Source organism: Daphnia magna, linkage group LG8 (genome assembly GCF_020631705.1).
Source record: "Daphnia magna isolate NIES linkage group LG8, ASM2063170v1.1, whole genome shotgun sequence".
Classification (NCBI taxonomy): domain Eukaryota; kingdom Metazoa; phylum Arthropoda; class Branchiopoda; order Diplostraca; family Daphniidae; genus Daphnia; species Daphnia magna.
The window spans coordinates 682,000-706,894 of NC_059189.1; the positions used below are offsets into that span (position 1 = coordinate 682,000).

General features: G+C 40.3%; 9 protein-coding genes and 1 long non-coding RNA gene across 12 annotated transcripts; 7 read left to right on the forward strand and 3 right to left on the reverse strand.

The window, feature by feature from the left end:
• Positions 1-800: 800 nt before the first annotated feature.
• LOC116928524 lies at positions 801-6,461 on the reverse strand. Its single transcript, XR_004397284.2, has 18 exons — positions 6,320-6,461; positions 6,227-6,257; positions 5,589-5,801; positions 5,337-5,518; positions 5,076-5,158; positions 4,840-5,005; positions 3,948-4,741; positions 3,718-3,858; positions 3,513-3,647; positions 3,242-3,414; positions 3,084-3,176; positions 2,816-2,986; positions 2,666-2,752; positions 2,199-2,337; positions 1,953-2,124; positions 1,629-1,806; positions 1,418-1,563; positions 801-1,188 (listed from the first exon to the last, which is right to left on the reverse strand). It is a non-coding gene; the product is annotated as an uncharacterized LOC116928524 (long non-coding RNA).
• Positions 993-2,937, forward strand: LOC116928518 (UDP-glycosyltransferase UGT5). Its single transcript, XM_032935612.2, is given in 6 exon segments — positions 993-1,547; positions 1,549-1,815; positions 1,903-2,131; positions 2,247-2,358; positions 2,466-2,573; positions 2,662-2,937. Coding segments are annotated over 6 exon segments (1,542 nt in total). The 3' UTR covers positions 2,933-2,937.
• LOC116928521 (UDP-glucosyltransferase 2) lies at positions 3,564-6,051 on the forward strand. Its single transcript, XM_032935614.2, has 7 exons — positions 3,564-3,703; positions 3,768-4,727; positions 4,790-5,012; positions 5,098-5,153; positions 5,220-5,275; positions 5,354-5,461; positions 5,595-6,051. Exons 2-7 carry the CDS (start codon positions 3,912-3,914, stop codon positions 5,860-5,862), a joined length of 1,527 nt encoding a protein of 508 aa, XP_032791505.2. The 5' UTR covers positions 3,564-3,703; positions 3,768-3,911; the 3' UTR covers positions 5,863-6,051.
• Positions 6,268-9,990, forward strand: LOC116928516 (UDP-glycosyltransferase UGT5). Its single transcript, XM_032935610.2, is given in 6 exon segments — positions 6,268-7,108; positions 7,110-7,118; positions 7,184-7,412; positions 7,480-7,591; positions 9,369-9,476; positions 9,553-9,990. Coding segments are annotated over 6 exon segments (1,542 nt in total). The 5' UTR covers positions 6,268-6,298; the 3' UTR covers positions 9,827-9,990.
• Positions 7,600-8,885, forward strand: LOC123475323 (UDP-glycosyltransferase UGT4-like). The gene has a single exon (XM_045177901.1). The coding sequence runs from the start codon at positions 7,928-7,930 to the stop codon at positions 8,759-8,761; it is 834 nt and encodes a 277-aa protein (XP_045033836.1). The 5' UTR covers positions 7,600-7,927; the 3' UTR covers positions 8,762-8,885.
• On the reverse strand, positions 9,991-12,662 carry LOC116928515 (methylcrotonoyl-CoA carboxylase beta chain, mitochondrial). Its single transcript, XM_032935608.2, is given in 12 exon segments — positions 9,991-10,241; positions 10,313-10,427; positions 10,527-10,609; positions 10,612-10,752; positions 10,814-10,963; positions 11,047-11,187; positions 11,267-11,321; positions 11,397-11,575; positions 11,640-11,772; positions 11,867-11,974; positions 12,040-12,293; positions 12,401-12,662. Coding segments are annotated over 12 exon segments (1,713 nt in total). The 5' UTR covers positions 12,551-12,662; the 3' UTR covers positions 9,991-10,037.
• Positions 12,663-12,914: 252 nt separating this feature from the next.
• On the forward strand, positions 12,915-15,829 carry LOC116928514 (B-cell CLL/lymphoma 6 member B protein). The gene is given in 5 exon segments (XM_032935605.2): positions 12,915-13,058; positions 13,124-13,297; positions 13,380-13,551; positions 13,553-13,959; positions 14,101-15,829. Coding segments are annotated over 3 exon segments (1,887 nt in total). The 5' UTR covers positions 12,915-13,058; positions 13,124-13,297; positions 13,380-13,419; the 3' UTR covers positions 15,449-15,829.
• A 7-nt stretch (positions 15,830-15,836) lies between these two features.
• Positions 15,837-19,873, reverse strand: LOC116928511 (E3 SUMO-protein ligase ZBED1). Of its 3 annotated transcripts, none has more exons than XM_032935601.2 (7): positions 19,804-19,873; positions 19,003-19,148; positions 18,844-18,932; positions 18,713-18,788; positions 18,307-18,648; positions 16,959-17,974; positions 15,837-16,883 (listed from the first exon to the last, which is right to left on the reverse strand). In XM_032935601.2, exons 2-7 carry the CDS (start codon positions 19,130-19,132, stop codon positions 16,077-16,079), a joined length of 2,460 nt encoding a protein of 819 aa, XP_032791492.1. In that variant the 5' UTR covers positions 19,133-19,148; positions 19,804-19,873; the 3' UTR covers positions 15,837-16,076. The 3 variants fall into 3 exon arrangements, with proteins under 3 accessions (XP_032791492.1, XP_032791490.1, XP_032791491.1); XM_032935599.2 differs by lacking the exon at positions 19,804-19,873 and adding an exon at positions 19,433-19,590; XM_032935600.2 differs by lacking the exon at positions 19,804-19,873 and adding an exon at positions 19,220-19,398.
• Positions 19,874-20,177: 304 nt separating this feature from the next.
• Positions 20,178-22,972, forward strand: LOC116928520 (solute carrier family 49 member 4 homolog). Its single transcript, XM_032935613.2, has 8 exons — positions 20,178-20,696; positions 20,755-20,908; positions 20,981-21,152; positions 21,232-21,546; positions 21,607-21,733; positions 21,790-21,979; positions 22,041-22,220; positions 22,292-22,972. The coding sequence occupies exons 1-8, from the start codon at positions 20,469-20,471 to the stop codon at positions 22,453-22,455; spliced, it is 1,530 nt and encodes a 509-aa protein (XP_032791504.2). The 5' UTR covers positions 20,178-20,468; the 3' UTR covers positions 22,456-22,972.
• Positions 22,973-23,094: 122 nt separating this feature from the next.
• On the forward strand, positions 23,095-24,431 carry LOC123475324 (adenylate kinase-like). The gene is made up of 6 exons (XM_045177907.1): positions 23,095-23,317; positions 23,397-23,514; positions 23,584-23,702; positions 23,765-23,932; positions 23,998-24,112; positions 24,184-24,431. The coding sequence occupies exons 1-6, from the start codon at positions 23,243-23,245 to the stop codon at positions 24,288-24,290; spliced, it is 702 nt and encodes a 233-aa protein (XP_045033842.1). The 5' UTR covers positions 23,095-23,242; the 3' UTR covers positions 24,291-24,431.
• The last annotated feature ends 464 nt before the right edge of the window (positions 24,432-24,895 follow it).

Genomic DNA, 24,895 nt, shown 5'->3' on the forward strand with positions numbered 1-24,895 from the left:
ATTATCTTGCTATTTTTCCTTATGATTTAAAACAATCTTTTTACACTTAGAAAAATTTTGAAGTATGGTTCAAGGTAAATTCATTTTCATTTCGGATGGCGTCTATGATAAATTCAATGAAGTGTAATATCAATGGAACAAAAATTGTAATCTACAATGCTTTGATTTCATTTAGCCTATTCTGAGGTTTGAAACCAAGATTATCCACCTGGCATCCACGGGGCAATAGCACTTCTTGACCCTGGAGCCCTTTGGAATCCACGGGACAATAAATTTTACCGACATGTAGCACAAATATTTGACACACCTCTAAGTAAAAAATCTAACGATTTACACCATGTGCTGTCACGTGATACTTAATATACTTAATGATTATACCACTAGATGTCTTAATGATTTGACTGCCACTACCCCTATGATTATTGAATACCAGCGTATTCAATCATTGCTTGAAATTATCTTCGATGTTTGGAATTTGGATTCAGCATTCAGGCAAACAGGTGTACACGTTTTTTGGTATCATGCATCACACTCAGATCACAAAAAGTTGAATTTTGTTTCGCTTTTCGCATATACTACCAGTAAATTACGTAACCAATGAACTTCGGCCGCGTCGAGGACTTCGATTGCATCACACGAGATCTTATCGAGACGCAAACACTAGAGCATACCAACTAGAATTATGAAACATGTTGAAAATAAAGCAATAAAAGCTGTCAAAAGCACATATGTGATTTTTGTCCTTGTTGTAATACACTGACGGTCCATTTATGTGTTGAATTTTTTACGTGCTAACTAAATGCACTTTAGACCACTGCATTGGTGGCAAGTTTATTAAAATGCCAAGTCACATGAACTGCTTCAGTCAATTTTGCCTAGTAACTATGACGAGCTTCAAACAGAGATAACAATAGTTAACAGCTGAATGCAGCTAGTATAACAATTTCTACTCGGAGTGTGCAGTCGCATTTTCTAATTTTACCAAAGCAAAAATGAAGTTGTATTTAATGTATATCATACCGTTTCTTGCGCAATGGGTACTGTTGGGCCATTGTGCGCGAATTCTTATGCTGTCTCCGATGGGGACGAGGAGTCATATGTATTCATTTATGCCAATTATGGAAGTTTTAGCCAAAAGAGGTCATCACATAACTGTAGTGACGCCCCACGAGCCGAAGACGGAAACGCCTAATATCCAAAAAATCGTTCTAAGTGAAATAGTGGAACATCTAGAAGGAGGATGGCAAACATTCGAGCGTGAAAATACTCTTTCTGCATTGTTAAATTTTCAAGAAGAAACGAGAATTCTTCAAACGATTGGTTATCAAATCCTGATGAAAAACAAGGAGATCCAAGAAATCCTCAAAACTAAGGACGTTGATCTCGTGATAGTTGATGCAATCATGAATGAGTTTACCTTTCCGCTGATTGAGCATCTCGGTGTGGCTTTTATCTTCCACAGTGCAGCTACAGGCCCACCATGGAGTTTGGCGGCTTTTAACGTTCCACGCGAGTACGCAAGTGTTCCAACATTGGCTTCCGGATTCAAAGAGTGACATGTCTCTAGTAGAAAGGATGTTGAATATGATCATTGATGAATTGTTTCTAAGCCTTCGCCAACAAATTACCCTTCCAATGTTGGATGACCTCGTCCGGTCAGACTTTCCCAACGCTATGCCTATCGCGGAAATTGAAAGAAAGGCACAACTCTGTTTGGCCAGTTATCACCTGGCTACCGCATGGCCTCGTCCGCTTCCACCGACGTTCATTCCGATCGGGGCGCTCCACGTTCGACCTGCAAAAGCACTGCCAAAGGTAAAAGCGTAGAAATAATTTATAAATTTACCAATGGGAATAAGCTCATTGTGAACTACCGATTTTTTAACAACAAAACAAAAACAGGGTTTACAGAACTTTGCCGACGGAGCTGAACATGGCTTCATAGTATTTACCTTAGGTTCCAATGCACTGGTATCTTCCATGCCAGAACATGTAAAGAAAGTCTTTACTCAAGTTTTTGCGCGTCTTCCTCAACGCGTTTTCTGGAAATGGGAAACAGGCATTTCGGATGCAAAGGAAATTTCCGATAACGTCAAAATGGTTGACTGGTTACCGCAACAAGATCTTCTTGGTACAAGAATAAACAAATAAATAAAAATAAATAAATAGAAATAAATAAAGATAAAAAGTGCTGATACATGAATGATAACTCCTTTTTCCACTACCAAAACCAACAACGGCAATAGGTCATCCGAATGCTCGGCTTTTCATTTCACATGGCGGGTTACTTGGAACTCAAGAAGCGATATATCATGGCGTACCAATTCTCGGTTTGCCCTTAGGAAGAGATCAATGGAGGTAAGTGGCATGATACTATTCAACATGTTCCTTATGTTAACATGATCCCCTATGTAAAGAAGTTTAGATAAAGTTCTATCACAAAAAAATTTACTTTTTGATTACAGTAATCTAGCAAGGGCGGAAGAAGAAGGCTTTGGTATCAAACTGGAATGGAAAGATTTAACCGATTCATTGCTGTACGACACTATTCAAACAATCCTCAACGAACCCGGGTATGAAACATGCAAATACTGTATTTGTAGATATGACAGGGATGTGTTTGGCTTTTAGGAAAGTTAATTATTTTTATGTGATTTTTAGTTACCAGGGTAATGCCAGTCGTTTGTCCGAGCTAATGCAAGATGAGCTAGTTCCCCCTGGAGAAGTTGCAGCTTACTGGGTGGAACATATCCTTAAACATGGAAATAAACACCTTCAGTCGAATGCCAAAGATATGCCTTTCTATAAGCTCTACCTCCTGGATGTTTGGTTACTTCTAACGGCCATTCTCATCTTTCCGCTATGGATCATCTACAAAATTATAGTTTGCATTTTCGGAATGTTCAGACGAACGAAAATAAAAATCCAGTAGATGATTAATTGCAGTCGCGCTTGCACTTTTATCAAAATCAGGCCACTGTGCGACCTACACCTCCAAGAATTCCAGATCGGGAATAGATAAAATAATGCAAAGTGTTACAGTAAACGTAATAACATGGAAATAAAAATAGAATATCATTTACCCATATCATATTGGTTCAGTCGCCATTTGACAAGCCAATGACCTTTTTTTAAATAGTTCGCTTCCATGTAAAAGTGCTAGGCTCTGGTTTAATCTAACGAGAAATTCGGATAAATAGAAACAGTATACTTTTATAACATGATAAGCAAATTTACAAACCACAGAGAAATCCTGCAAGTTATGGGACATGAATATGCGTAATCGTTTTTTCCAGATCACATACTTTATCATTCCTGTTATCCGTCTTTAACAAGGTAGGCACACAGAAAAAAGATTAACGAAGGCGAAACCAGATTAATTTGTAAAAAAATCCCGTTCAGCCAACGCGATTCCTGAAAGGCACCAATCTGCGATAAAAATATTGAGAGAAACTAGTTTATGATAAAGTCTTGCACTTTAAAAGAAAAGGGAAAAGATGCCTCAGGCTTACGCTAATGCTGGAGCATGACTTGCTTCTATTATTTCGGGTCAGTATGTCTTGCCGCTACCTCCAAGCGTGTCGTAAAATTGCGAGTTCAGTGAGCTTTTCGACTCGTTAATCGCAACATTGCTCCGTAAAAATTACCTAGTCAACAAGTTTGTTATTGTTTCGAAATAAGCGTTGGAAAGTTAAGTTTAAAGGTATTAATTTTTACATTTAAAAGCAATTAAATGCCGACTGAATGTTAATTATTTACTTTACAAGTAAGGGGTATACGCCCATCGATTCATTTGCTATATCCATCTAATTCAACGTCCGTCTTGAAAAGATTGTGTTGCACCAGCACTGCATTTTCCTGAAACAAATTGTATCACTCTACAGAAAACAGCATTGTGGGAAATTCACAAAATGAAAGGAAACATTTTTCTGCTTTTGCTGGCTTACCAATTGGCGATGAGTTCGACGGCAAGGATTCTAGTTCTGTCTCCACTAGGTCCCAGGAGTCACTTAAATTCCATGATGCCCATGGTGGAAACGTTGGCGCAAAAAGGTCACCATTTAACGGTCGTGACGCCACATTCTGTGAAAACCCAAGCGCCAAACATCCGCAAAATCGTCGTAAAGGAGTTGCTCGAATTTGTTGACGTTGAGTGGTATGACTTCAAGCGCTTCAACATTCTCGACAATACGATGGGCATTTTCCATTTTTTCCTCACTACCATGACTTCTGCATACGAAAGCTTCATGGCAAATAAAGAGATTCAAGAAATCAAACATAACAAAGACTACGACATTGTCATAATGGACGCAATCGTCAACGACTTTGCTTATCCTCTGGTAGACCACTTAGGAAAACCATTCATCTTTTTTGATCCCGGGCCTGGAACACCATGGAATTGGGCAGCGAAGGGCGCTAGTCATGAGTATGCAAGCATTCCGCCACTGATGGGTACCTTCTCCAGCCCCATGACGTTCACCCAGAGGATGACGAATGCAGTATTCACTGAAGCACTTCTGGTTGTGCGAAAATTTTACTTGCTGTCAACCTTGGACAATTTAGCCAAAAAGGACTTCCCCTTGGCACGGCCAATAGCTGAAATTGAAAAACGATCTGAGATATGCTTTATTAACCTGCATCCGGCATCTAGTTGGCCCCGTTCGCTTCCGCCGACGTTTGTTCCCGTGCCAGCAATGCATGTTAGGCCGATCGAGCCGCTACCAGAGGTTCGTTTAAAATACTATGCCATCAATATTTAAAAATTACCAATTAATATTTTCCTACGAAGGATTGGCAAAGTTTCGCTGATGGAGCAGAAAATGGCTTAATCATATTTACCCTCGGATCGAATTCTCGAGTATCTTCAATGCCGCCTCACATTTTCCAGACATTTGTTCGGGTATTTTCTCGTCTTCCACAACGAATTGTTTGGAAGTGGGAAAAGGATAATCTCTCCAAATTACCGGACAACATCAAAATAGTTGATTGGCTGCCCCAACAAGATCTGCTAGGTAAGTTTTACATTTTAAATGAGTACGAGGATTCATAAATAGATTGAATTGTAATCAGCTTACCATTTCTTTAAAAACACATTAGGTCATAAAAACACCCGGTTGTTCATCGCACATGGTGGTATAATGGGAATTCAGGAGGTAACCTAAATTATTTGACGCTGAAATTAAGCGCAACTTTTATGTTTGTAAAAATTAATATATCAGGCGATCTACCATCAAGTCCCAATCTTAGGCTTACCTTTGGGAAGAGACCAGAACGCGTGAGTATTTCCATTACTAACAACCAGTTAACGCATATAAACAGGAAAGGAATTATGATACCGTTGTTGTTTTTGAAGCCTCCTTTTGAAAGCCAGCCAAGAGGGTTATGCCGTGAAACTCGAATGGGAAGATTTAACGGAAGATTTGTTATACAAATCGATCCAGAGAATTGTGAACGAGCCAAGGTATGTACTGAGGTTTCATTGGTTAGAAACTATACCTGTGTCGTGAAAAGGGAATACCTGCGATATAATTGATGAGAAAATTTCCCACACTACTACTATAAAGTTAATTGTAATTTATATTTCTCACCACCAGTTACAAAGGTAATGCAACTCGGCTTTCTCGATTGATGCACGACCAGTTGGTGCCGTCCAGAGAAGTAGCTGCCTATTGGGTAGAACACGTCCTTCGTCAAGGTGGAACACAGCATCTTCGAAGCATCGACATGCCTTTTTATCAGCTCTACCTGCTAGACGTATGGCTGTTCCTGTTTGCCTCTTTAAGTCTTGTAGCGTTTGTAACCTACAAAATTGCAGCAATAATCGTTAGAAGATTAGTGGCACCAAAACTAAAGACACAGTAATTGTTTATATATAATTAAGAAATGGATCCGCGCACCAAACCTTCTATTGTGGAACATAACCAATCGATAAAAGCTCTAAAAATTTGGATCTTTCGTTGTAGTAGAATCGCAGGTCATTCTTAAAGAATTGAAATCAGCATAATGCTGATGCACTAATACACTTGGATGATAAGCATCTACAAAAACTCACATTTGTGCACTTAAAATTCGAATTTACATTTTTTGAGACCAAAGTTAGACATTACTACGGTATGTAGTTTCAGTGACTTAGAGAATCATAAATCAATATACGATAAAAAAATTAAACAATTTACATTATATAACCTGTAGGTTCATAGATAACCGAAAAAAGTAGTTTACTAACCGAGAGATAAAAGTGAACATCACACGATGAGCTAAGAAAAATGATTTTAGTCATCTGTTGTCATCAATAAGAATGAAGTGGTTACTTGCGTACGTTTTATTGAACCATTGGTTTGTGTTCAGCCAAACCGAGCGAATTTTAGTGCTGGCACCTGTCTGTTCCAAAAGCCACAAGATATCTTTCATGCCAATTGTAGAAGCACTAGCCGAAAAGGGTCATCAAGTCACGGTTGTCACGCCATTTTCGCCTGAAAATCAAAAACCAAACGTTAAAGAAATAGTTCTTAAAAAAAATGCTTTAATGGAAATTGACACTGATTGGTTCGAAATTCAGAAACAAAATATTTTAAAGGTGTTTACATGGACAATAACCGTATTTCGAACGACGATGAAGGACGGTTACGACATACTAATGAGCAACGAGGAATTTCAGGAAGTTCTTCGCTCTCGTGACGTAGATCTCGTCATTGTCGACGCAATTCTGAATGATTTTGTCTTACCGATTATTGACCATATTAACGTACCATTCATATTCTATTGCCCGGCTTCTGGTGTACCTTGGGTAATGGATATGCTCAATGTCCCTCAAGAGTATGCTTCCGTTCCGGTTGGGATGGGAGACTATGGCAGCCAAATGACGTTCATGCAGCGGATGGGAAACTTTTTGTCAACTGAATTATTCTTTTTGGTTCGTAAAGCGTTTTGGTTAAACATGTTGAAGGATGTTACCAATAAGGATTTTCCCAATTCGCGATCCATAAGTGAAATTGAGCGCGATTCTCAACTTTGCATCATCAACAGCCATCCAGCAACAGCTTGGGCAAGGCCGCTTCCTCAAAATGTAATTCCTATTCCAGCTTTGCATACAAGACCACCTAAATCCGCTTCCACAAGTATTAACAGAATTTAACAATCAATTGCCAAATCGCTCGCTTATTCTAAATAATTTCGAAAAAAGGCACTACGAACTTTGGCTGATGAGGCGGACCAGGGATTCATCGTCTTCACACTGGGATCTGCCATTCCAGTATCTTCGATGCCGGAGAAGATGGTCAAAATATTTATTCAAGTTTTCAGTCGGATTCCACAGCAAGTCTTTTGGAAATGGGAAAGGTCCAGTGTTTTAATGGAAAAACTACCGGCTAACGTCAAGATCCTGGAATGGCTGCCACAGCAGGATCTTTTGGGTAACGTTTTCACGGTCTTCATTCCACCACTGCATATCAGCAAAAAAAAAAAATTTGCTTTTTCAAGGTCACCATAATGCCCGCCTCTTCATTTCTCACGGCGGTCTTATTGGAATCCAGGAAACAGTGTATCACGGTGTGCCGTTGCTGGGACTTCCATTTGGCAATGACCAGCGTGGGTAAGTCCAGCCTGGTTCAATCATTACGTACATTATTATTTATTTAAACCACATTCTACATGTCGCTCTCTTAATCGTAATTAAGGTTTGACTTCAAATTATTGGTACTACTAGCAATTAGCGTTGGTACTTTTAAGGCTGCATTTAAAAGTCCAACTAATAATATAGCCAACACATGCGAACGTTGACCGTAGGCGGGTATCTACATAAAACATAGATAACAAAGGTTGTTGAAAAACCACCAACAGATAAAAATGAATTGTTACATAAATTACAAAAAAAAAACTACATAACAATCATATAAAATTGCAGTTATCTAATATTAAGGCTCAAAGAATGAAGTGTTTACTTACTTTAGTTGTGTTCACAAGCTATTGGCTGGTATGCGGTCTTGCAGAACGGATTTTAGTGTTGGCGCCTCTGTGTTCTAAAAGTCACAAAATATCTTTTATGCCGATTGTAGAAGCATTAGCAGAGAAGGGTCATCACGTAACGGTGGTCACGCCATTTTCAACCGACAACCGTGTTGAAAACGTCGATGAGATAGTTCTTGAAAATGACATCTTCAAGGACCTGAACATTGACTGGTTTAAGATGCAACGAGAAAGTACCATTGAATCCTTTATACGGACAATAACAATGTTCCAGACAACGATGAAAACCGGCTACGAACTATTGATGAGTAACAAAGAATTCCGCAAAATTCTTGACTCTCGTGACCTAGATCTTGTCATCGTTGACGCAATCTTGAATGACTTTGTTTTACCTGTAGTTGAGCATTTAAATGTGCCGTACATTTTCTATTGCTCGGCTTCAGGTGTACCGTGGGTAATGGATGCTGTCAATGTTCCCCACCAATATGCTTCAGTTCCAGGAGGGTTGGGAGATAACGGTAGCCAGATGACGTTCATTGAGCGAATGGGAAACTTGATTTCAATTGAGATGTTCCTTCTTGTTCGTAAAATCTTTTGGCTCGACATATTAGATGACAGGATACGCAGAGATTTCCCTAATTCACGATCCGTTTCCGAAATTGAGCGCGATTCTCAGCTTTGCATCATCAATAGCCACCCAGCAACGGCTTGGGCTAGACCGTTGCCTCAGAACATGGTCCCAATTCCAGCTTTGCATACACGGCCAGCGAAACCACTTCCGCAAGTATGTTCATAACTTTCACGAACGCCAGTTGGATTGGCAGTAATAACAAATAACTTGTAAAAAGGATCTACAAACTTTAGCTGATGGAGCAGATCAGGGATTCATCATCTTCACTTTGGGCTCTGCTATTGCAGTATCTTCGATGCCGCGGAACTTGGTCAAGATCTTCATTCAAGTTTTTGCTCGAATTCCACAACAGGTTTTTTGGAAATGGGAAATATCAGACGCTTTGATCGACAATTTACCGCCGAACGTTAAAATTGCTGAATGGTTGCCCCAGCAAGATCTCTTGGGTATAAACCAATTACGCCCATCCCAATTACTGTTTGGATAGCGGTAGCTCTACCGTTACCACAGATTATTCGAGCAAAATTCCAATCTCACAGGTCATGAAAATGCTCGCTTGTACATTTCACACGGTGGCTTAATTGGAATCCAAGAAACAGTTTATCACGGTGTACCTATTCTTGGAATTCCTTTTGGAAATGATCAGCGAGGGTACACTATTAGCAGTTCATTTACCATTACTCAGTTTTTTATCTAAAATTTAAATTTACCTTAGCCTCATCGAATGTTTACTCTTCATAATCCTTACGTTTCGTATTTTCGTTTATCTTAGAAACCTGGCCAAGGCTAGCGAAGAGGGATACGGTCTTAAACTAGGTTGGGATGATCTCACGGAAGAGCTGCTGTACGATACCATTCAATCACTATTACACAATGCGAGGTAAATGTCCAAACACTTGCTTTACGTAAACGGTATAAAAATAATGATAATAATAAATCGTTACCTTACACTTTAGCTACAAGGAAAATGCAACCCGTCTTTCAAAGATAATGCAACACCAACTAATGCCGGGTCGCGAGATCGGGGTTTACTGGGTGGAGCACGTCTTGCGCCACGGCGGAAAGCATCTGCATTCTGTATCGAAAAATTTGCCTTTCTATCAACATCACCTCCTTGACGTCTGGCTATTTCTGATTTTTACGTCCGTGACAACTTTCTTTGGTATTTTCAAGCTTACGACCTGTTTGGCTAGAAAAATTGTTAAGTTCCGTAAAGAGAAAACTCAATGAGATATCCGGGTTGCCTCTGACTGAGATGCGACTGAGGCGTTGGATACGGATTCTTCAGCTAAACCTCAAACAGCAAATAGATTACTTGTTAAACACTTCAAAGAAAAGCTAATCATACCTGTAAAACAAAAACTAACTAATAGATGATTCTTGGAACTGTTCAATATGTTTGGGTTCCTATATTTATACATTTGCACTCTTGCTTAGAAGTTTACATTCTGAAAATACCAAATTTCGTCGACGGTATTGGGGCGTTAAGCGCTGCGCTCAGACTCAGTGCCAGGACTTTACGTGTATCTGCCGGATCGATTACTCCATCGTCCCACAGCCGAGCTGAAGAATAGTAGGGTGACCCTTCAACTTCGTATTTCTTTAGAATAGGATCTTTTAATGCCTTTTCTTCCTCCGGGGTCCACTAAGAAAAGACAGGCAATACAATATGTTAGCAATATGATAAAGAAACAAGCTAGTTACTAAAAGACGCACCTGTTTGCCTTCTCGTTTCCTTTGCTCTTGTGAGATTTGCGCGAGAACACCGGCAGCTTGTTCTCCGCCCATTACTGAAATTCGTGAATTGGGCCACATGTAGAGGAATCTCGGACTACAAAATAGTTCGATAACAAAAATTCACAAGTCGTTCAACGTTTCACAGAAAATTTCACTGGAAAAAATGTGGAAGGTAAGTACAAACATAATGTACCTGTATGCTCTTCCGCACATTCCATAATTACCAGCTCCATAACTTCCACCGACAAGTACTGTCAGCTTCGGAACTTGGGCGCACAAGCAACGGCTGTAACAAGCTTAGCTCCATGCTTGGCGATGCCACCTGCTTCTGCCTCTCTGCCGACCATGAAACCAGTGATGTTCTGAAGGAAAACAAGCGGAATTCGGCGCTGGCAACACAGTTCTACGAAATGGGCTCCCTAACAGAAAAAAAAGAAAGTAATGTAAATAAAATTAAAACAATTGAGTTTGCTTCCATACTTTCATTGAAGATTCAGCAAAGAGAACTCCGTTGTTTGCAACTATACCGACAGGATAACCGTGGATGCGAGCAAACCCGGTGACGAGTGTTTCACCATATTTGGCTTTGAACTCGTCAAATCTAGATGCGTCTACAATTCTAGCGATGACCTAAGAAAATTACGATCAGTTGGACAAATTAAAAAAACTTAAAAAAACATTTGTTTAATAAAAAGTCACACAATTAGAAATACCTCACGAATGTCATAGTTTTTCTTGACATTATCACCGACAATTCCATAAATATCATCAGCAGGATATAGGGGCTCTTCTGGTGGTGCCAGAGAGATATCGGGCTTTTTAACTAAATTCAGGTTGCCAACGGCTCTCCTTGCCTAAAGATTAAACAAAAAAAAAGCATGAAAATAAAACAAAAAAATTGGTGATAAGAACCCCAGATAAAATCCAACTAACCAGATGCAAAGCATGGAGATCATCAATGGCATAATGGTCTGTAACTCCAGACTTGCTAATAGATGAGGCAAATCATATTTTCAGAAATGTTTCATTTAATAAATTAGCGAAAGGTAAGCTATTCAAGTACCTGCAATGAAGGTCCGCACCACCCAATTCCTCTGCGCTAATTTCCTCGCCAGTGGCAGCCTTGACTAATGGAGGTCCGGCGAGAAAAATGGTTCCCTGCTTTCTAACGATAATACTTTCATCTGCCATAGCCGGTACGTAAGCACCACCAGCTGTGCAAGATCCCAACACAACAGCAATCTGTAAAGTAAATGAACTGTCAATACACCGGAAAATCCTAAATCGCTAACTGTTGGCTCTTTACTTGGGAAATACCCTTGGCTGACATATTCGCTTGGTTATAGAAAATTCTTCCGAAATGCTCTCTGTCTGGAAAGATTTCGGCCTGGTGTGGCAGATTGGCACCTCCAGAATCGACCAAATAGACGCAAGGCAAACTGAAAAGAAAAAATAAATAAATAAAAAATATAAATTTTCCTTATAGTAGTTGCTTGTATTAGAAGTCTATCAGCCTGCAAAGGCGATACCTACCGATTCTGCTCTGCGATTTCTTGAGCTCGAAGATGCTTTTTTACTGTAATCGGATAATAACTGCCACCTTTAACGGTCGCATCATTGGCAACAATAACACACTCAGTACTGGAATTCACATGAGAATGACAATCATAATAATTAATGTTTTTTTGTTTTGTTTTTTTATGTACCCCATGATCTGTCCAATTCCAGTTATGACACCTCCAGCAGGAACATCATCAGATCCATACAAGTCCTTGCCTGCTAACTGTGAGAACTCAAGGAATGGTGAAGATGGATCTATTAGAGCTGCCACTCTCTCTCTGGCAACCAGCTTCCCCCGTGATTTATGGCGCTGTGTGGCTTTCGAACCTCCTCCTTCATGAATTTGTTGTATATTGGCTTTTAGTTGTGAAACCAACACTGCCATTCTATTGTAGTTATCCTGGACATAAAACATTACTATTCTTTACTCTCATAACTGTTTTAAATCAAAATGGTTCTAAATTATACCAACTTCTACTAGATTTATCAGTTTCTCAGTCAACAAACCTGGAAGATGTCTGAGTTTCTGTCTTGCTCAGTTCCTATAGAAACAACATTATCGTGTGCGTAATAATTTCTAGTAGAAGCAGGCGAAAGTTGCTTTATATTGCATAGTACACGATAGCTGAGATTACGGCATTTTGCAAGAGACATCATTTTATATGTAGTTATGCTCTCACAATCGTTAGAGAGCCTCCGCAAGATCACGGAGTATTATTCGTCAAGTCCGTGCTCTTTCTTTTCTTCCCAGAACTTTTATGCAAATTGTCGAAGGGAACATTGTTCGTCTGCAACAACCAAATACAGGGTTGCCCTTGATCAATTTACAAAATGAACGTTTTATATTTGACGACTAACCAATAGACTAGTGGTTCGAAGAAGATACCGTAATAAATGTCTCAATTTACCCCAAAATTTCTATCCCACTTTGTTTTAAAGGAATAAGTGGTTATCGAACTGGCTGGTCGGTTCAAGCAACTTGCGTAAACCGGTCGGTTTCGGTCGCTGAAGCCGACTAGTGGAGACAAGGGAGAAAGGGTCCAAAACCCGATAGACCTCGTCATCGTTGGTATCGAGTGAGTTTTGTTTTTCCTTTGGGTTGATTTTGCTCGTTTTTGTTGTTCACTTATAAATGATATGTTGTACAAGCAAGAGAAGAATTGAGGTTAGCGGCAAGTTTATCTATGCCTTACGCCGTTGTGTATACATCTGTGATATTGTCCGGTGTAGAAATAACTATAAAGGGAGCTACATCGGGGACGGAGAAAAAGATGGTGTAGAGTGGAGACAGGCAGCGACGTGAAAAGACGAGCGAACAAACAGGGTAGGGCCACCTGCCAGAGATAACTCGACGTGACGTATTTGGGGGTCGTTGACATTCGGCACCATTCGTCTTTGATTTTGGTATATTTATGATAAATAGTAATGTTTCTGTTGAATTTGGCATGGTTAAATGTACATCTAACATGTCCATTGGGTATTGCAGGTGTTTTGAGTTCAGAAGATTGTTCTGTGGGTAGTCAGCCATGGACTACCCAGATGCTGCCTATTCGCAGCCACTCAGGTTGACCTATTCATTACATTCCAAAACAATGATGGAATCTATTCAGTCCTGTCAAAGGAGGCTTTGCTATACAGATGTACAGCTAATATCTGAAGGGAGGAATTGTATTTGCTCACAGCATAGTCCTAGCTGGAGCCAGCAACTTCCTTAAACATTTACTGATCAGTAATCCAGATCCAACAATCGTGATTCATTTGCCTGGTGTAGATTATGAACCTCTTCGTCTCCTTCTGGAAGTGCTTTATGGTGGCGAGGAGCTACAGTTGACTCTGAAGCAGGTGGTAGCCCTGCAGGACCTGGGTTCCTTGCTCCATATTGATATGTGTAATTCTGCAGCCATGGAGCAAGCATTCCTTCAAGCCTCCCATGAAGGTGTTCTATCCATTCCTGGATCTCTTCAGCATTCAGTTGACATCATCCCCTATAGTAATGAGTCCAGTCCAGCACCTACCCCACAACCTTCTCAACAATCTGAGTTACCAACCCGGCGTACTCCGGCCAGGTAACGATAATAATAATCCGGTTCTACGTGATTTCCATCTTACCCGTATTTATTTATCTATTTTTATTGTTATTATTTATTTGTTATCCGTTTGTTTTTTATTAATCTTTTTCTTTTTTTATCGTTCATATATTTGTGTAGGTCTGGTAGTAGCCCTAGTAAAGCTGGTCACCACAATAACAATAACAACACCACCACCAGTGGCAAGAAGCGTAAGAGTGGGATTCAGAATAGCCCAGCTCCCATGGCACCTTTTTCGTTATTGTCCAACGTTACACCCAATCGAGCAAGCCAGGGAACAAAACGTAGTCTGAATGAGGACCGTATGGCAGATAACGGCGAAGAACTAGAGAAGGTTGCGCTAGTCCAGCCGCCTCCAAAAAAACTGTCTCGGGCCGCACTGAAAGAGATGGTGACGTGTCGTGAATGCCACACCCCATTCAAGTTGATCATTCAACTTAACCAACACATGAACCGTGAAGGTCACTTGTTTCCTCCTTGCCCCGAGTGTGGCATCATTCATTCGACACTTGAGTCCCTGATAACGCACGTCGATGTACATCCAGCTGAAACCGTGTTCACCTGCAAATATTGCCAAAAAGGTGTTCTGGGTCACGATCGCTACCTTTACCACATGCTCATGTGTAAGAGTCTTATTCGCGGTGACTACGTGTGCTTCATCTGCCGCAAATCTTTCAGGAATTCTGGTAGCCTTAAGACTCATTTGCTTCTTCATACGGGGGCTAAGCCTTTCCCTTGCAACTATTGCTCGGCCTCTTTTCGCCAGCGCCACCATCGATCGCATCATGAGCGGAGCGTTCATCTGATGCAAGGCCTCAACAATGCGGAGCAAGTGGAAGCGACAGTGGCTGCCGCTGCAGCAGATCCGGAAGTGCCAACCACACCTCAGTCGGTGGTGGACGGGGCTCGTCCTTTCCCGTGTGGATTCTGTAATGCAGCATTCCGTCAATCAAATCATCGATCCTACCACGAAAGAGTGATCCATGGCGTTGATCGTCGGACGCGTCAACCTAAAGGAGGACCGATGACACAGATACCAGCGATAGTTGGGGCTGAAATTGCTGGTAGTATGAAAGGAGCAAACGGGGGTGCCAGGAAATCCATTTCACGACCGGCTGTTGGCAACGGTTTCAATTCTGCCGTGGAAGCCGAAGATGAGGAAGAGATTGAAGACGGAGAAGATGCAGAAGATGTTGACGCTGAAGATGCCGATGCCGACGTCGAAGAAGGTGATATAGTCGAAGAAGATGGAGAGGCCGAAGTAGAAGCAGACGCCGATGGTTGGGTAGATGAAGAGGCAGCTAGTCCGGATCCAGAAGCAGAGGACGATGAACAAGAGGAAGAAGAGGAGGGAGGAGAAGAAGAAGAAGACGACGAAGAAGAAGCTGGGAGTGAAATTGCTGCAGATGCAGCCAGCATAGCTTCTGTTGGAACCAAAGTTGATTCAGAGGCAGAAGATGTCGAATGACCAAATGTTAATAATTGCCTAGAAAAAGCCCTTAAGAACACTACGAAATTAAACGAAACAGCACCAAACCCATAATGCCTTAAAAACCTTTTAGCTCCATTACTCTCCCTAATTCATGTTTTTTGTCATCCGAGATCTAGATTTAGATAACGCGCAAATATTTTGTAATTGAGCTGATATCCATACGATGTCATTTTACTTTCTTTTAAATGACGTGTTTTTTTTTGTTCCACGTGCGCATCTTTCGCTACAACTTTTTACTTCAGAGATGATTTCACAACGTGTCTTATTTGCTGCCTGCATTTTTTCTCGTCCTACTTTTTCAAATTGCCTTTTGTCTTGTGTATATGTCACGGGATAATTAAACTTTACATGTTACAATTTTCCCTCTGAGAATAGTCATTTTATTCGACGTTTGTTGAAGTTTACTGAGCAATGACTGCTTGACCGAAAATGACTCAACAATGTTAATCACTCGCGGTGGTTAGAAATGGGCAAAAAGAAAACAAACGATAATCTATCCAACAAGAAACTGAGTTCAAGGTTGGAGATATCAAAACAATCGTGTCTTGGAACGGGAAATAGAAAAACCAAAATTTCAAATATTAATCTAAAATTTAAAACAGGTTTAAATCCCGGTTGCAGTGGCAGACAAAGTACCACTTCCACCTCCATAATTGTGACTGAGAAAGATCACCTCAAGATCTTCAGCTGGTAGAACACCGCGACGATCAGTCCATGCCTGGCCCTCACTGGTAAGCAATCGACGCATAGGTATAGCAGTAGCAGCCATACACAAAACACGACGGGCAAGCTTCGAGAGAAATTTGTACTGTCCTTCCCTAGCTTTCCACCAGCGGAGAGGTTGGGGCTCTTCCAAGCTTACGGCCTCTTCGTTTTCGTAGCATTGGAGTTCTGACTGGGCGATATTCTCTGGTAATGATAGTGGGGAATTTCCATGTCCACCAAGACCATCTTTCTCATCGTCGTCGACAACCTGAGAAACTGGCACGGCAAATATATCCTCAAGCATGGCTGCAAGCTTCGGTTTTTTCCCAGCTGGCGATTGGATCCCACGATAATTTAAGCTGCTGGCACTAGCTCCACTTTGCTTTTTAATGACCTTCGTCAGCTCCTTGCGAATTAGTTGCTGGACAGTCATCTTTTCTTCTTTTGTGAAAAAGGGTAACCGCTTGAGACGCGGATCCAGGTACATGGCCATACGCAGCAGCTGCTGGGTGTCTTCACGGTCATAGGCATTTCGCAAGGCGCTTCGAGCAAGGCTTTTGAGATCGGCGAGAAGCTGCGTGTCATCGGAGGATTCGGCTAGATTCACTTGAGTTAGCTTAAACAGTAAAGGGAGCACCAACGATACTGAAGGATAGGGATCACCACTCAATGTATCTGCTGCTTCATTTAACGGCTTCAGTACAGCCTATATTATCAATGAGCGCAAAAAGTAAACCATCATTTTGATTATTTCAATTCGAGTTAGCAACACAATAATTACCTGTAGAGCATCAAGGGCAAATGTCTCTTTTTGATTAGGAAGAAGAGCCGACGTGTCTTCGCGATTCTCGGTAAACACAGCTTGAATGACATCCCGCCCAACTTGCAGTTTCTGCAGGACTGTATAAACTTGAAACCAGGAGGCAGAACGAGGAAGGCTGGAGGAAAGGCCCGAAAAGTTCTGACTTGCTAGGCGTTCTTGAATTTTAATCCTTAGCTCTGGAGTTCGTTGTATGTGATTAACAAGCACACGAACACGCTTCAGAGCTGCTTCTACTGACGGAACTTGCATTGCCTTATTAGCTGCATGTTGAAGAGCTGCAGCCAGGCAATTCACCTGGGGAAGGTGTATGGCTGTTAGGGCACTGTTGATCAGTCCGGGAGGAAGATCGGAATGTTCGGGGGCTGTTGAACCTGTCACGGCCCAACGTACCGTTAAACGCCAGTCGGCCATTAGTCGTTGTACCCTCCTCGTCAGATCTTCAGAATCCTGGTTTTGTGTAAGTTCTAATGTCGCCAGATAGCGACTATCAACTACCCACTCACTGTTGACAAAATGGCACGCTACGCCAAGGTAGCAAACATCAACCTCCCGACTCCTCCAAACATCAAGCGTAAGCGAACAGTACTCCACTCCGGTAAGAGACGACAAGATTCGTTTTTTCTCTTCCTGGTGTAGTGTTGGAAGAAGCTGTGTTCGATACTGATTGGCTGTTTGAAACTCAAAGCTAGGGTCCAGCAATTTGATCAAACCCTGAAATCCTGGGCCTTCAACGGTGCCGATGGGAAGACAGTCTGTCACTAGCGAGCGGGTAATATGATTAGTCAATTGCTGCTTGCGGGAACTATGCCAATGCCAAGTTTGTTGATTTGAAGCGCCAGTTGAAGTTGGAACGGAAACTTCGTTGTCGCCATGAATTGACGAGTTATTCAATACACCAGGTACGGCGGCTCCACGGCGTGCGTAATTTCCTCGTCGGCGCGCCTCTGGACTAGCTTCCACGACAATAAGTTGACCTAATCATTCCAAAAAAGAAAAATGTTTGTAAAGAATTCATTTTCCATTTTTTTGGTTTCTAGAAACTATATGTTTCAAAAGCAAAATTGAACAGGAAAGGACGCAAAAAAAGAAAAATTAATAAAAGAACACAAAAAAAAATTAATAAATACAAGAAAGAAAGAAAAGAAAGAAAAAAAAGAAAAAAGAAAGAAAAAAAGAAAAAAAAAAAAAGAAAAAAAAGAAAAAAGAAAAAAAAAAGAAAAAAAAAAAAAAAAGAAAAAAAGAAAAAAGAAAAAGAAAAAAAAAATGAAAAGTATGAAAGAAAATATAAAACAATACAATATCACACCTGGATCTCCAATAGGATCAGGGAGCCTAGAGGCCCGTCTAGCCGTCCGTGGTGAGGGTCGCATTTCCCTTAGGCCTGCGGGCATCACGTCCCGGTGATACCGTTGCAGATGATATTGCAAATTGGTGGTATTGCCACAATAGGGTAATTCGCGTAGACAAAGCCGACACAAGACGCGACGCCGGTCGGGAGTATCCGTGTCACCCAAAGGCACAAAACCAAAATGTTGCCAAACAAAACTTTTGGCATGTGGGTGAGCTATAATACGGATAGGGGTTGCCCCTTGCAATAAAGCCATGGCTCCACCATCCCCATCACAAATTGCTTCTTCAGTTTCCCCATCTATTAGTATATTTAAGTCCATATTGTATAACCTAAATAGAAATTTTATGATAAAATCAGTTACCATGAACTTCAGCTTCAGCTGACTCATCATTCAATCCTTCATCTGCTTCTCCTTGGACATAGATGACATTTTCAGACTAGAAGCAAATTTGTTTAAGAACACCCTTTTGACTTTTTAAATGTTTTGATTACTTCGACAGAGTTGACAGCTTGGTAGAGCTGGGTCATCCTTGCAGTCTGATCTGAACCTTGATTACTGGATCCAAACACATAGATGGGATCTGCCAAAAAATTATATTTATTTACACAATTGGTTTACAAAGATCTGCAGATGAATAAAATCAACTAAACCTGATGAGTCTCCATATGGATTGGGGATTTGAACAACAACCGTGTAAGGGGTTTCTTCATTGCCAGAAGACTGGCCTTCCCCTTGCTCCATTACTTCAATTTTACCCTCGATTTGAAAAGCAGTTTTCATAAATAAGAAGCTATGCCTGAAAATAAATGAAATTCTGATAACTCCATACTCAGAGATAAGAATGCCTGTTAAGATAGGGAAATTTACTTTTATTAAATTAACATGAAGAACCATGTATAAACTACATTGCTTTAAAAATTCGAAATACGCGGGATTTAACAACACTATCCAGCATAAAACTATGTAGGCGTTCACTCAGGCCATTAATCTGTGCATCTTTCCTCCTCTATTCTGAGCAATTTGAACGTCAAATCTGTTCACACATGCATTTTGAAGCTACTCAAACGATTAAATACATACCAGCTCTAGAAATTCGAATGTTTTTGGGCGCCCTACGACGTCAACAGGACTAATCAATTGATTGTAAATTTCGACTCGATACATATAAAATGGACGCGATCGATGCTAAAGCGTGACTCAGGGCAATAACCAGAAAAGCAGACGGGTAACTCTTTCTAAGAAAACCCTGGCGCCCGGTGCCATCTGGTATCGAGAACTTGTAAATCTCATTTTGATACCATTAATTCTGATCTTTAATGTAGACGTGATTAACACTCAGATGTTACAGGCGTATATCTACGTTAAGCTTATCAAATAGTTTCTCGCTTTAAAATATACCATTTCCAAGATTATAAATAGTTTTTAAATCGCTAAAAACAAAACAAAATTACTCTGTGTGGCACTCGGCCGCACACCTCCACTAAACATGGGAGGGCGTCATGTTTGACTTGAATTTCGTTTCTGTTGCAACTCGCGACTCACCGCTCTCCTTACATGTGGAAATCTGAAATCAAGAAATGTAGGTAGCCAATTTTAAGAAGCCTCCTCTTGCCAATTCTTCGCAATGTGCCTATTCTGTTAAATTAATCTTACACACTTACAGTAAATTAGCCCTTAATGATGTTTTATTTACGAGGCGGTCAATCAAATGGTTGCCGTAAAATATACAGTCAGACGCGTAACAAATGTTATTATCAATTATGCTAACTGGCGTAACTGCTCTTCGAGTCAAATTTACCCGCGCCATCATCAGACATCAGTGTCAGTAGAGGCCATTTGAAGCAGACGATAGTTTTTATTTGTTTTTTAGAATCGACACTCCACGAACGAAGTGTTTAGATTTGAGAACAACAAACCGGCATCTGTTTTTTCGTTAAATAAGTTAAACTAGTGGCATAAGAAAAATAAAATGATTTCCAAAGCTGAAAGCTAATACTCTTGCGCTCATTAATTTAGGTAGAATTGCTGATATAGGTAGTCACGTGTGTTAGCTTCCAATTTCCTTTTGATTAGACGTTGAGTAGTCGATTCGAGTAAATTCGATTGTGTTGCCACAATGGAAAACAAAAATAATTATGCATCAGATTCTGAAGTTCGGATACTACTAGCCAATGTTAGTTTCGAAGAACTTTCAGAATCAGATGATACTAGTCTCTACTCAGGGAAAAATGTGGAAGTGTTAGAAAATAGCTATGTTTCCATCACATCCAAAAAAGTTGTTTTGAAAGTGTATAAACGAAGATGGTTTATCTTAGGCCTCTTCTCTTTATTGTCTTTCATGCAGGTAATAAATATCTAATATCTCCTGGAATTCAGTTTTTTCAAAATCATATTGTTTGCAGTGCACTGTTTGGAACACTTGGGGCCCAATAGCTGAATCTTCACTCACAGCTTTCCCAAGCTGGGATGCTAAAACAATAGCCTTATTTGGAAATTGGGGTACTATAACATTTGTCATCTTCACAGTGCCTCTTATATGGCTATGTGATTTATATGGTACTCATATACTATACATCTTTACTATTCTTAAAGTTCTTGTGATTAATTCAATCTTGTTATTTTATAAAGGATTGCGAGTTGGCATGATGGTTAGTGCCTTACTCATGGCACTTGGCACTTCAATCAGATGCATATCAATGAATGAAACTATTTTCACATGGATGGCCCATTCTGGAGCTAACTTTAATGGAATAGCTGGAATAGTCCTGTGTGCAGTTCCTCCTGCATTGTCTTCACACTGGCAAGTTTTTCTAATTTTTTACTTGTTTTTTTAAAGTTTTTGTGAATATTAATTGCTGATAAATAACCTTGTAATAAAGGTTTCCACCTAATGAAAGAACCACTGCAACGGGGATTAGCAGTGTTTTTAACCAACTGGGAAATGCGGGAGGTTTTCTCCTAGGCCCTCTGTTGGTTCGGGAACCAGACCTGTCCAATAACAAAACTGTTATGAAAAACAACGTCAGACTATTGAGAAACGATATTTTAAATTTAATGGATGCCGAAGCCTTGATTTGTGCCATTCTTTTCTTCTGCGTTGTTGTGTACTTTCCTTCAAAACCTAATCTTCCACCAAGCGTGACGTCTACCGTTCAACGCCTTAACATCAAAGATGGAATCGTTCACATTTTAAAGTAAGTACTTGAGTGATTTAGTATTTGCCATTGAACTAATGAAAATATTTCTGCATATAGGAATCGCGAGGTTCTTTTACTAACAACGGCCTTTAGTTTATCACAAGGGGTTTTGGGAGTATGGCTGAGTGTAATGAATATGATGATCGAGATGAATATCAATTTGGAACCCCTCGGTTTTAATCAGGCAAGAAACTCTGTGTAGCCTTCTATTTTCAGTTTGATTTACATATACTTTTCCAGGTTCAAAGTGGTTGGTTGGGGTTCTGGGCCATAGTTGCCAGTTGCATCCTCGCATTGGTGGTAGCTCGATTGACCGACTATCTTGCTGGTTATATGAAAAAAACCATAACTGTGTTATTGGTTGTTTCATCTATAGCATTTACCATCCTGGCCATGATGTGTCTGGCAATGATCGAACCCTCATTATATCGTGAGACTACTTCAGTAATAATTTCGCTGTCCTATTTACTAATATTAGATTTCATTTCCAGTTCTGTATGCCACAGTCATAATCGGTTCGTGTGCTAATTACGCCACAACGCCATTGTTTATGGAATTGGCAGTCGAAATGGCATTTCCCGTAGACGAGACCGTAGTTGGTGGATTCATGTCTTGCACCTATAATCTTGTAGGAGCTCTCTTTCTTTTCGCGTTTTTCATCCCGAATATAGGTTTGTGAATAAATTAAATGTACGAAAGTAAATGACAATAATGATGTGAATATTCTTGTTACCAATTGCAGGTGTGACATGGATGAATTACTGCTTAGTGGCTGCACCTGCTGTTTCACTGCCTTTCGTGTTCCTGGCTAAAGAGGAATATCGGCGTAGCAGCTTAGACAAAGAATGCGCTGGAGACAGGTCGTTGCTTGTAAACTCGACACTAGGGTGCAATGAGGAAATGTGATCTCGCACGCACATACGCTAGTCATCTCAGTCCAATAGTCCTCATGAATTTACTATTTATACACAATTACAGTCTGTTATTAGAATTTTTGTTATGTCGATGCTTTCAGAGGCATTATGATGTGACGACTACGTAAATCTAGTGCAATTAGATAAAATAGTTATTTAAACTGTTTATGATAGGCCACGTTACCTTCTTTGTTTATTGTATTATTTGTTGTTAGCCAGTTGGTCATTGTCGGTTGTACATGTCTGAAAAGGTTGTCCGTTTGTTCCTTCGTGACCTATATCCTGTTGTTGTTCGACGTTCTGTCAAGCGATGTTTTTTTCTTTTGTACTGGTATAAGATTTCAAGTTTTAAAACACAGAGATTTGATTGCGTTATCTCGTTCACAACGTAACAGTAGAAAACATCGCCTACCTGAGCGGGGCTTTATTGATAAGTCATGTTTTTCCCCATTCCAGTATGACGTATATTTGATCTCAAAAGTGGAACAAAATACAGCAAGTGAACTTGCGTTTCTTCTCTCCCATTTTTTTCCTATCAAATCTTTGCACATTTATAAATTTATGTAACTGAATTTTGAACTTGGGGGTTGTTTTTGAATATCTTGAAAAACCACGTTAGTACTGCGGTTGCCAAAACCCATGGCTTTTATACAGACCCAGTTATCGTCTGCTGAGTTTATACGCTGCGTTTTACGAGAGGTGTTTGCGAACTGCTGACACCAGACTCCTCGTTCTTCACCATCTCAAATCTTGTTGAGTTCGAGAAAGGATCACGAATAATGACGGAAAAAAAAGATTCCATTGGAATAAATGCAATTCTTTTGGGGCCACCTGGCTCTGGTAAGGGAACTCAGGTAAGAAACACACGGGTTATAGTGAAATAAAGCTAATTAAGGATTTGTTTGTAAAATGCTGTTTGAAAATCATTCTTAGGCCCCTCGCCTTAAGGAGAAGTACTGTGTTTGCCATTTGGCCACTGGTGACATGCTTCGTGCTGAAGTAGCTTCAGGCTCAGAGCTAGGCAAGACCTTGAAAAAGACTATGGATGAAGGTTTGCATTCCTTTAAAACTTAAATTATTAGAAATTTTATAAAGTATTATCCCACTTCCATGTTTTTAGGGCTCCTTGTTAGTGATGAGCTAGTTGTTAATCTGATAGATGCAAACCTTTCAAAACCCGAGTGCAAAAATGGTTTCCTCCTTGATGGATTTCCTCGAACAGTGGTCCAAGCAGAAAAGGTATCATTGGATGTCATGCTTCATTCAAAATTGTGTTTCAGCATTTTGCTTTTCTTTTACAGTTGGATAATCTTCTAGAAGAACGCAAGAAGAAGCTGGATTCTGTAATTGAATTTGGAATAGATGATAGCTTATTGGTACGCCGGATTTGTGGGCGAATGATCCACCCAGCAAGTGGTCGAAGTTACCACGAAGAATTTCACCCACCTAAGGAACCAATGACAGACGATGTACATCAAATTAATGAGTTTTAACTTACCTCTATTCAACTACGAAACAATCCAAATGCGCCTAGGTTACAGGGGAACCGTTGATTCGTCGTTCAGACGATAACGCAGAAACACTGACGAAACGCCTAATGTCATATCACCAACAGACTTCTCCGTTGGTCAACTATTACTCGAAAAAGGGTAAGACAGACTGTTCAATTTGCTGTGCTCTCTTACTTCTTCTAACGCTTACTTTTTCGTATTGCTTCCAGGAATCCACACGAGAGTCGATGCTTCATTATCGTCTTATGAAGTCTTTAGAAATATTGAGAAAATCTTCTCTGGTGCCAAGTCTAAAGACAAGGTCATGTTCGTCTAGGACTAAAGCCTAATCTCTACCAGGTGAAACATCTTGCAGTTAAAATTGACAATTGAAAAACCTGAGTACACCTATAGAAGTAGAGTGTAATAAATTTTTGAGTTTTGGGAGACTTAAAATAAATATCAGGCTCACCTGTAATTATTGACAATCAGATGACGAAGACTAGCTGAATCGCCCAGGTTATTTTTCAATCGTGTTCTTGATTCATGATCTTTCGTCAGCATTGTACGCAACATCGGGGGAAAAAAAGTGAAAGTGAAAGCACTTTTTTATCGCCTCCTTTAACCGAGGTTACTGTCTTGATTCCTGAAACGACGCTTACGAGAATGGCTTTGGAAAAACCGGAAAGCGCGGGCGAGTCATCGTGGGAATTTACCAAGGACGCAGGATTTCTCTCTCGACTCGTGTCATAGTTATTGAGACAGCTGTACGGATTACAATCAACCAACATGTTTAAGCCATAGCTGGCCGCTCTATATACTCTATTTTGGCATTCGTTCCCTTCGTGTGTAACAAATCTATAAGATAACTGTTCATTTTAAGTTTCCTTTGTCGGAAGGGATTTGTTTCTAAATAGTTGGACGTTGTGAAAAGTTTTCTCT

Coding starts and splice junctions, on each gene's coding strand:
- LOC116928521 (XM_032935614.2), top strand. CDS start 3,912: ATGAAAGGAAACATTTTTCTGCTTTTGCTGGCTTACCAATTGGCGATG. Junction 4,728..4,789: donor CGATCGAGCCGCTACCAGAG/GTTCGTTTAAAA, acceptor TTTCCTACGAAG/GATTGGCAAAGTTTCGCTGA. Junction 5,462..5,594: donor AGAATTGTGAACGAGCCAAG/GTATGTACTGAG, acceptor TCTCACCACCAG/TTACAAAGGTAATGCAACTC.
- LOC123475323 (XM_045177901.1), top strand. CDS start 7,928: ATGAAGTGTTTACTTACTTTAGTTGTGTTCACAAGCTATTGGCTGGTA.
- LOC116928511 (XM_032935601.2), bottom strand. CDS start 19,132: ATGAAAACTGCTTTTCAAATCGAGGGTAAAATTGAAGTAATGGAGCAA. Junction 18,933..19,002: donor TCCATATGGAGACTCATCAG/GTTTAGTTGATT, acceptor ATTTTTTGGCAG/ATCCCATCTATGTGTTTGGA. Junction 18,649..18,712: donor AGCTGAAGCTGAAGTTCATG/GTAACTGATTTT, acceptor ATATACTAATAG/ATGGGGAAACTGAAGAAGCA.
- LOC116928520 (XM_032935613.2), top strand. CDS start 20,469: ATGGAAAACAAAAATAATTATGCATCAGATTCTGAAGTTCGGATACTA. Junction 21,547..21,606: donor GGAATCGTTCACATTTTAAA/GTAAGTACTTGA, acceptor TTCTGCATATAG/GAATCGCGAGGTTCTTTTAC. Junction 22,221..22,291: donor GTTTTTCATCCCGAATATAG/GTTTGTGAATAA, acceptor TACCAATTGCAG/GTGTGACATGGATGAATTAC.
- LOC123475324 (XM_045177907.1), top strand. CDS start 23,243: ATGACGGAAAAAAAAGATTCCATTGGAATAAATGCAATTCTTTTGGGG. Junction 23,515..23,583: donor GAAAAAGACTATGGATGAAG/GTTTGCATTCCT, acceptor CCATGTTTTTAG/GGCTCCTTGTTAGTGATGAG. Junction 23,933..23,997: donor AGGAACCAATGACAGACGAT/GTACATCAAATT, acceptor AAATGCGCCTAG/GTTACAGGGGAACCGTTGAT.